The sequence below is a fragment of the Saccostrea cucullata genome, unplaced genomic scaffold (genome assembly GCF_032062105.1).
Source record: "Saccostrea cucullata isolate Sc308-1 unplaced genomic scaffold, CSIRO_AGI_Scuc_v1 ctg381, whole genome shotgun sequence".
Lineage (NCBI taxonomy): Eukaryota > Metazoa > Mollusca > Bivalvia > Ostreida > Ostreidae > Saccostrea > Saccostrea cuccullata.
The window spans coordinates 115,154-124,919 of NW_026925537.1; the positions used below are offsets into that span (position 1 = coordinate 115,154).

Below are 9,766 nucleotides of genomic sequence, written 5' to 3' on the forward strand. Positions count from 1 at the left end.
CTGTGACAAGACCTTTTTAAATACACTAGGATTTTTTTTACCTCATGACCTTGAAGATTAATTTGCTTTTCAACATCTTTAACCTTGCTCATGACTTTAAAATGAGAAGATATATGGCTGTTATATCAAAGCTGTGTATTGCTTGTGACAAGACCTTTCTAAATACACTATGATTTTTGACATTGTGACCCTGTCCTTGAATTTTGACTTTAATTTTCAAAAAATGTTGAGTTTTCCGTATAACGTTTGACTGAGAAGAGATAGGGCTTTCATATTTGACATGTACATTTCCCGTGACAAGATATCTCCGAGCATGCTACAATTTCTGACCCCTTGACCATGACTTTCACGACTGACCAAATTTAAAAAAAAAATCAACTTCGGTGATAACTTCTGAATGATAAATGAAAGGGCGTTTATTTGACACAAAATACCATAAAATTGATTAAGCTTGTTTTAGGTAATAACTTATATTTATTGAGAGAAAGAATTGATAAATATATTTGGGTAGGAAAAATAGATAAATGGTCTGATGGCCCTTCTACCTGTCTTCTCGTTCTCAGCGATTCATTACTATTTGAAAGAAAAAAAAGAAAACATTTAAGCTCCGCGTTATTTTCGCCCGTTTACACTTGCTAACAACTTTGCCCCATTTTAAATTCGCCCAGTCACAGTTCTGTATAAGAATTTATAATATGTTCCTTGAATTCGCCCCGTTTTAAATTCGCCCACTTGCGACTAGGGCGAAAATAAAACGGGGGCGAAACTTTCCATGTATACAGTAATGCTATCTATTACTAAAGTCCTGATTTATTTTTTATTAAGTGCTTCCATGGTAAAAAAAAAAATGTTGATGTACACTCGTAACGAACTTTGAAAAAAAAAAAAACAAAGACGAAATTGCGTTGACTTTGTCCAAAAATTGACGCATTTTGAAATATGTTCTCAAAGTACAATGATTTATATGTTGTCATAGATGAGTTATCCGGACACAAAATGGTACCCTTTTTTGGTAGCCACCCGCCATTTTCACAATTTCAATAACAGCTAGCATTTTTCAATCGAAAAACTGAGACAAATGTACAACTGTTCAAGGATTACGCTACAATGCGCTCCTTGAAAAACAAGAACTAACCAAAAGTAACTATCAATAAATAATTTTATTAATACATGTAAAACAGGTTACACACAAACAGATGGTAATAAATACAACAAACCCATTCTGACTTGGAACAAAAAAAGTATAAGCATTAACTTGAATGGCAACTTCGGGTGTCCAAATTTTGGAATACTCACGACATACTCATGTATACTTTTGTATACTACTGAGTTTGTAACAAGTAGTAATGACTGTTACTCTTAAATTCACCACATTGCAAATGTCTAATGAGACGTTGTGAAAGATGAGTGGAATCAAAGCGTGGACTTTGTCTTGACATGGAACTTTTGGACTTTGTCTTGACATGGAACTTTTACTTTAATCCTTATGAAAAATGGCAGACAAGTGTTAAATTAAATTGAAATCTATGTTTTTTATTCATGGTGCATTACAAACAGTCCTAAAGGTTTTGTAGGATAACGTAGTTTGCATGAACTATATCATGTATATACAATATAGATCTAAGTCAGTCGCGTTTCTCTTATTGCCAAAATTAAAAGTGTGCCATCTTTTGAGATTAATGTAGTTCACTGCAGGTAAATTTTACAAGGGATTTTGATTTTTGTTTCCCGTTTTACTTCATACAGAACGAACCAGAATATTTTCTGAGAATAAGTAGTAAATAAGTTAACATTTCAGAAATGATAATTTGAACTTTCGATTTACTCGACGACAACAAAAGTCAAAACTTGGGATTTTAGCTAACTTAGCTAAAATTAGAGAAAGTGAAACGCCTTGCCATATAATAATTTACTAAATAATTATTTAAAATATGCATGTGACTGATTAATAAAACAATTACAAAATACTAGTAGTCACTGTATACTGATTTCCTTTCAATATTTCTCTACATTTCTATTGCACTGAAATTTTATTGAAGACGACAAAATAATATACCGGTAATTGAAAAACTATGTGAATTTGGTTTATGCATTGTCAAATCTTCAAGAAATGCCTGCTGAAAACCAAAATATGCCACGGTATATATATTTCTTAATATAAGTTATTCAAGCTTGAAGAGAGACAGGACAAAAGAGCCAGCTAAAGACTCAAAACTGGCTTAACCCTGGAAACCCTGGATCTGTTGGAGATATAACAGATCACTTCCGCTGAGGTCGCCACTTCCGCCGAGTCCGCCGGAGGCTCCAGATCCGAATCCGGAGAGGGCGGCGGCAGCCAGGGCTCCAAGGGCGAGAACTCCCAGGGCGTTGTTAGAACTGGCGGTGGTGGTAGAGGTGGAAGTTACGGTTTGAGCTGTAAATAAATAGAATAATAAGAAATGAGCATCAAATATACACGTTTTCTGTGTAAAATTTAGATGAAGATATCATAAGGTAAAATTTTGCTATTTTTATGCGCCCGAATCGATAGATCTAGGGCGTATATTGTTTTTGTCCTGTCTGTTTATCTGTTTGTCTGTTTAGCTGTATATCTGTTTGTCTGTCTGTTGTCAACTTTAACCTTCACTAGATTTGGAATGCATACTCTACTAATAAAGTTCTTTCAAATGACACCGATGTCAATGTCCTTGTGACCTTGACTGACTAATATGCAAAAAAAAACATTTTCGAACTTTCGCCATAACTTTTGAACCATAAGAGATAGAAACTTCATATTTAAAATGCATACTCCACTAATTGAGTTTTTTCAAACGACACCAAGGTCAATGACCTTGTGACCTTGACTGTGACCTATATGCTAAAAATAGCTTTTTCAAACCTTTTTTTGCCGCCGGGCGCATATAGCGTTTCACAAACATATCTTGTTAATCCATTGCTATGGTCCCGCCAATAAACTAATTACAGCTAACATTATCTAGATGTACCAGTTTTTGTTTGTTCGTGTGTGTGTGTTTTTTTTTTTTAAATGGAAACAAACGCATTTAAATGCGTAATACTTACTTCCGCACACAGTGCCACTGTAGTTGGGGTAGCAGATACATTTTCCAGTGACAGTAATGGCGGTGACAGGAGAGTTGGCGACAGCGACGGTGTCCACGGAGCAGAATCCGGCGGCAGTGGACGTACAGGCAGCGACGCCACTGGTGGCGAAAGAACATGTTCCACCTCCGTAGGTTAAAGCCTGGGCGCTGTGAAGGCCTGTCAGGTTAAAAGTATACGACTACATTATAAATACTGTTGGATATACGGATAAAGCAAATATCCGGAAGTCCGGTTAGTGAAAGCTGGGGAATGTACCCTCGTAATCTCTTTTTCTTAGTAAAATGGAATTTAATTTAAAATTTAATTGGAGCCTTCCAAATAAAAATTAAGGAATGATGTAGCATAGCAATTCGCTAATTTTAGATATTGAATTCATATATTTTGTTTTTTATAGATAAAAATATTGAATTAATGATGGCTGTTCATTAAAATGAGCGGTTAAACAGCCGTGGCCTTGCTTTTGACAAAGGTGACATACAAGGCGGGAAACTCTTAGAGGATTTCGAACCATTAAACTCTCTCCAGTGAAACGATTGAAATACTTACACAGTGCAAAAGCGCAAACAGCGACGACAACCAGGGAGTTCATTGTGGGTTGTTGATCTGTAAGAAAAAAATAATTTAATTAATTAAAAGATCATCAGTGAAAGGAAAAGAAAATATATGAAAAAAATCTTTTTACTAGGAAACTAAAAAATTCTCACGACAGTTTTTTTTATTAAATAAATGGAACATTCCTTTGATCCCCAACTAAAATTTAAGTTGCAACAATGAAATTAACATACGATGAAAAAAATGATAAAAAGTAGTATACATTCAAATATTTAAAAAAAAAACGAAATTAAAATCGATATAATAAATTATAAATACAAAAATAAGATTATCTAAGTTATACACGTGACAATATTTGTTCAGTTTAATAAATCCAAATGTTATATTCCCTTTTCTCACAAAAGGAAAAAAGTGTGTTTTCCAAGACTACCGTATGTTTTCCAAGACTATGTTTCTACACCATTTTTTTTCTTACAACTTACCTGTATCAGTGAATCTAAAAGACTGATGATTTGACTCTCGATGGCCTTTAAATATACCCCGATACAGGGGATGGTTTCTTAAAACAAAATTGTTACGCCGGTAGCCTTAGGGAAAAACGCACGTCTGATGTTTCATGTAAATCTGCATAAATCTAAGCACCCGTTATATCTGCAATGTTATGGTAGATTCTAGACTTCCCTTTTCTCGCGTACACTCGAAAAAGATGTGATTTCAATCCTCAGATATGCTACAAAGAATATATGCTGATCTCGAAGAGTCTCCAGTTCTTTTCTAAACCTTTTTTGATACTAGTACATTAAAAGATTTTGAAAACATCTAAAGTGATAAGTTTATAATACTGATAAAAGTAGAGATAAACTTTAGGGTTAGAATTCTTATGAAATACTTTTTATTTGTTTTTTCTTTCTTTGACTTTTTCCTTCGTTACATCTTATTTTAAGAATTTACAGGGAGAGGGAAACAGAGCGACATTTTTCTACCTTTGTATAATTTTATTCTTATTGGAAATACTTCGAATTTTGGTATGGTTTTGTACAAGACCAATCTATAAACTGCAGTACATTGGAAAAATTCTCTTTGTTGTGTTGTTAGATAAATTATTAAACATTTTATTCTGGTTCAAATTTTTAGTGAGTAGTGTACCATTTAAATAAAGGATGCTGTATTTTCTCAACTTAATTACGAATTTAAAACGGGGGGAAGGGGGGGGGGTGTTACCGGTACCAAAGATGCCTGGAGTAATTTGAACTACATGTTTATTATATTTTTTTATTTTTACGTAAGAGAACAGAGAACGATATAATATAGTCTGTAATACTTGAACAATATAATATAGTCTCTAATACTTGAACACCTTTGTATCAGGACGAGAATTAGAACACAAAATTTAAGACACCTCATACAGTGGGTTTTAAATATTTCACCCCATTCTTTTAAAGAAAAACTATGAATGGCGTATTTTCTGGTCACTGCTATATAAATAAAAATGAGGTTATTCTCGTCAAAACTTTAAAAAGATGCTACGAGTTTGTTTTACAATTAATGTTGAAAGATTTGTGTTACCTACGTATATATATATAAATGACTTCAAGATCTGCAATATAAGTAGAGTCGTGATTTCAAAGCAATCTGAAAATAATTATACCACTTTTATTTTGTCACTGGTTACAAAGACATAGCATCAAAATAATAAAAAAAATGTATCGCATCTGAAATTGAAAAATTGATAGAGGTAACCCACATATCATTAATAATATATACTAGAATATGTGACCAATTTTTCTTTTATTTCAATGGAAACAAATTCAAGAGAAGAAGAAAAAAATTAGAAAATTCAAAACGAAAAATGATATATATATTTTTTAACGTTATTCAAGGTATTCTGAAGTTAATTGTGATACCCCGGAGTCAGGAAGTCTGAGGGCGATTGCTTCTGTTAGATTTAGCAACATAATGTGACGAAATCGAACACGCTAAAATTTGTTTTTTAGTTCTTTTTCAGCCGAATTGCATAGCTATCGGCAAATTACCTAACACGCATAATCCGTCTACTACGGCAGTACAAAAAGGGAGAACAGGCGAACTATCGCCAGTCCAGTGAATTTACTAACGAAGGTAAGGTAGACTTTGAATACATGTTCCTATAAAGATAAAAAAGGCGAAAAATCAAGTCCAAGACCAACTAGATGGTGTCATTAGAATTATGAAACCTTTTTAAAATTGTGACTGAAAATAAGAAATTGATATTTTTACAACAGTAAAATTATGCACATTTATTAATACTTTTATTAGTTTAATTCATTTTTATTATTATTAATTAACATTCATGACTAAAATTGAAGTGATACTTGCTAGTATATATGAAAATTCTTTTCTTTTTTTCCATGTAGACTCAGTTTCCAGCACCGAAGATGAAATTCCAGATCGCAGTTATCGCCTGTATGATGGCTTTGTGTAAGTAATTTGCGAATTTCATTTCAGTTTACAGAATATTTTAAAAGTGTTTAATTTATTCGGTATTCTGAGCATGCAAACCTCCCTCCCCCGAAATATTTTTAAAAAACTTAAAATTGATTACATGTACTTAGCAAGGAGTAATATAACATTTATATCACCTATCAAAGTCAGTAAAACGACGAATCTTTCAAATTTATGATAGATGTATTAATCCTGATTCTTGATTTCCAGGCCTTCAGAATGCTATGGCTCAAAGTTACGCAGGTGGTACATGTGACTTTTCCACAAGTGGTGTCGCTGCCTGTACCTCCACATCTAACGGATTCTGCGCACTCGACACCTTCACAACCACCGGTTCTCCCCTGACAGCTGCGGCTGCCACCGGAAAGTGCATCTGTTACGCCGGGTACAGCGGCTCCACATGCGGAAGTAAGTACAGTTTGTTGTCATTAAAACCTCCTTAGAATTAAAAGAATAGATCATTTCAACCATCCCTACAGTCTGGCTTCATCTGGCTTATCGATCTAGCATTACATGTTAAAAAATCATCGTCGGAAACCAGCTCATAAGAGGAGGAGACCGACCTTGGTTTCTGACGATGGTATGCAATTGTACATTTTTTGCAGACCTTTCAAATAAATTCACCCATTCGTGTCTTGCGAGGTGCATAGTTGAAATAAGTTATACTGTATTAATCTTTTAAAGTTCTTGACATACCAACAGAGAGATAAAAAAAGGATATTTTCTGTAGCTAAATCTTGCTATTTGTGCAACATCATTAAATCCCAACATGTATTTTTATTTATTTTTTTTTCCTTCAGCTTTCACAACTCCATCTACCACTACCACTGCTGCTACCAACAACGCTCTTGGAGTTCTCGCCGTCGGTGCTCTGGCCGCCTACTTCCTGTCTGGAGCCGGAAGCAGCGGTTCCGGATTTGGCGGAAATGGTGACCTTACCGGAACTGACCTTTTATACCTTCAGCAGGCCCAGCAAGTTCAGGGTTAAACTTTCTCTGTCGTAGGTTGTCTTGGCTTTCTTCGATTTTCCATCTACGACTGAATTTGTAGATAATCAAGGAATAAGAACGAAATCGCCATGTTTGCTGTTCTCATTGTTGCTGCCTCGACTCTTCTCAGATGAAAATTACGTTTCTTCTCAGATTAAAAGTCTCTTATGATTTTAAAATCGGTGCAAAATTGCGGTCGCATTTCGAATATATTACTGAAGTTTGTACATGTTAAGATAATTGTGTTAAATCTCTTTATAAACAAAGGAAAGTGTATCATGTTTATCATTACTTGTAAATGTTTTAGATATTACAAATATGCAGTGAAAAAATCAGATATATAATATCTATCCTAGAGGGCACCCAAAACTGTTTCTTGTTAATAAATTATTTATTGCTTACTTTATCAGTTGATTTTCTATAATTCATTCACATCAAATGAATGTGTATGATATAGATGAGGATACATTAAGTATTGACTGGGGTTTACGAATGTTTTGACTTCAAGAAGACAAAACTTTATAGAAAAATATAATTTTAAATTAATGAGCTATATAAATCCTGCACTATTATTGAAAGAAAATGCTTTACTGCCACAATTTTACATTTAAATTGTTTTTGTTTGAAATCTTGTACCAATAAATTCGTCCAAAATGGAAAAAAATTCACCATTTTTTATTTAAATATTATTTTCTACTCAATATTTTTTTCCTGCTTGGTGGGTAACCGTTAACTGTGACCGTAAATTTGGGCGTCTCTCTTGCCTGAGACACATTAGAATCTATTGCTGGCATTTAAGAAGCAATAGGATACTATATAGAATCGAATATACCGTAATCTTCACAGATTTGATGAAGTTTATTAATAAATTCACTCCGAAGAACCTTCATGCTCCACAGCTTATGTTTAGTCATGACAAAGATGATATCCGTAGACGGCATGTGGACATCTTAAAATTTTGTCCGTGGAATTTTCACTACAAATTTAATTCACAAACATACAAATTTTCTTTTTTCGTCGATTATACATTGTCCATATAATAATGTTTTTAATGAACTTCATCACGATATAGCATTTGTAGTCATGATAATTACAGAAGTTTGAATTTCAACATATTTTATTGATATAATCAATTGGATCAGACACAAGTTTTTCCAACTTAGAATGTCCTCTCCAACACAAAGAAAAACAAATTTATATACACGTGATGAACAACAAATAAATCTACAATGTAAAAAAAAAAAGGAAGAAAAGGGTGCAGAGAGATAAGAAAGGTAGGGAATAGGAGTAAAAAATCTGTCGTTAATTCAGTGTATAAATAATGGACTAACTATTAGTATGAAAAACGTATGTCAGCATTTGACTCAATGACAAATTGTATTTGCTAAGGTCATTCTATCGACCAAAGAACTTACGAAATGATGACTTTAAACGAGACTGCTGATATTCTTGTTTCATCAACTTGTTTGTCAATAATTTATCTCGTTTTAGAAATTGTTTCAGTAATTTACCTAAAGGTGTATCTCACAGTTGTATCTGAGAATACCCATGATTCAAGCAAGATTCAAGCAAGATTTTTTCGAAATGAAAAATGCCAATTTACCGATACTGAGGCCAATGAAACGTGTAAAATATGTGTTTTGATATAGCTTTCAGGAATAAATTTCATACATTTATTATATCCCCGCTTGAAAAGTGGCGAATATATGATGACTTTAGTGGCCTTCTAATCTTTTCAATTAGAAAAGATCTTTTCAGGTAGAATTACTCCAATCATTTATTGTTTTTATGTACATTTGTATTTTTTAAATTTTAATATTTTTTAGTTTAATTTTAATTAACCTTGTTTCGAGTGAGGCCCGGACTTGGTTAGTTGACCCTAAATATTTGTTTGCATGGTTTTTGATCAAGACTATTAGAGGGCAACGCTGGTATGACAACTACATTATGTCTGATAATCTCTTATGCTTTCTGAGCTCTGGCATGCTGCTAAAGAATATCATTTTTTAAAATACACGGTACTTCCAATCGATTCTCAGATACATGCACCTTGGAAGTCAATTTGCACGTTTTCAAAAGGTGAAAGTTATCGTGGATTAAGGACTTATGGCTAGAAGGAAATGATTGTCGAAACACTGCATCAAGAATGATGCAGTTCAATTCCCCACACGTGCTGTGATAACTTAAACTGAGCAAAATCGATGAGATTGAGGAGACTATTCGTGGAAGGGGGAGGGGGGGGGGACTTTAAGTAGTGGTAAAAAATACTATATCATTTATAAATATGAAAATTGTATAAAATAGCAAAAATTAACAATATTTTTTGCCCTCACTATAGCTAGAATTCATAACATAATTATCTATTTCTAACATGTGCTTTTAGTTTGTTCATAATTTTGGGGGAAAAAATATTTGACCACGTTTTTTTTTCTTTTGTTCATTCTGGCGTATATTCTTGTACATATCAAAATAATTTTGAAAGTGTGACAAATTGTAGAGATTCCTTATACTGATATAGTAATCTGTTATAAAATAACAAGTACATACAACTGAAAAATGAAATATTATTTATCGTATGGTTAATCTTCATATTTTTTAAACTTTCTTATTTGTCCATCCATGGGCATCTTTTTTTTTTTGGG

General features: G+C 33.3%; 2 protein-coding genes across 3 annotated transcripts; one reads left to right on the top strand and one right to left on the bottom strand.

Moving 5' to 3' along the window:
- Positions 1-1,205: 1,205 nt before the first annotated feature.
- LOC134269142 (uncharacterized) lies at positions 1,206-3,704 on the bottom strand. Its single transcript, XM_062751362.1, has 3 exons — positions 3,649-3,704; positions 3,061-3,258; positions 1,206-2,413 (listed from the first exon to the last, which is right to left on the bottom strand). Exons 1-3 carry the CDS (start codon positions 3,689-3,691, stop codon positions 2,220-2,222), a joined length of 435 nt encoding a protein of 144 aa, XP_062607346.1. The 5' UTR covers positions 3,692-3,704; the 3' UTR covers positions 1,206-2,219.
- LOC134269143 (uncharacterized) lies at positions 3,220-7,483 on the top strand. Of its 2 annotated transcripts, XM_062751366.1 has the most exons (6): positions 3,220-3,265; positions 3,497-3,707; positions 5,649-5,772; positions 6,048-6,111; positions 6,346-6,543; positions 6,936-7,483. In XM_062751366.1, exons 4-6 carry the CDS (start codon positions 6,069-6,071, stop codon positions 7,121-7,123), a joined length of 429 nt encoding a protein of 142 aa, XP_062607350.1. In that variant the 5' UTR covers positions 3,220-3,265; positions 3,497-3,707; positions 5,649-5,772; positions 6,048-6,068; the 3' UTR covers positions 7,124-7,483. The 2 variants fall into 2 exon arrangements, with proteins under 2 accessions (XP_062607350.1, XP_062607349.1); XM_062751365.1 differs by lacking the exons at positions 3,220-3,265; positions 3,497-3,707 and having other exon boundaries at positions 5,599-5,772.
- Positions 7,484-9,766: the final 2,283 nt, after the last annotated feature.

What these genes read in the sequence shown, in the direction of transcription:
- LOC134269142 (XM_062751362.1), bottom strand. Translation starts at nt 3,691, where the DNA reads ATGAACTCCCTGGTTGTCGTCGCTGTTTGCGCTTTTGCACTGT. An exon ending in TGTTTGCGCTTTTGCACTGT is followed by an intron (nt 3,259 to 3,648) that starts GTAAGTATTTCA and finishes TTAACCTGACAG; the next exon opens with GCCTTCACAGCGCCCAGGCT. An exon ending in CAGTGGCACTGTGTGCGGAA is followed by an intron (nt 2,414 to 3,060) that starts GTAAGTATTACG and finishes ATTTATTTACAG; the next exon opens with CTCAAACCGTAACTTCCACC.
- LOC134269143 (XM_062751366.1), top strand. Translation starts at nt 6,069, where the DNA reads ATGAAATTCCAGATCGCAGTTATCGCCTGTATGATGGCTTTGT. An exon ending in CGCCTGTATGATGGCTTTGT is followed by an intron (nt 6,112 to 6,345) that starts GTAAGTAATTTG and finishes CTTGATTTCCAG; the next exon opens with GCCTTCAGAATGCTATGGCT. An exon ending in CAGCGGCTCCACATGCGGAA is followed by an intron (nt 6,544 to 6,935) that starts GTAAGTACAGTT and finishes TTTTTCCTTCAG; the next exon opens with CTTTCACAACTCCATCTACC.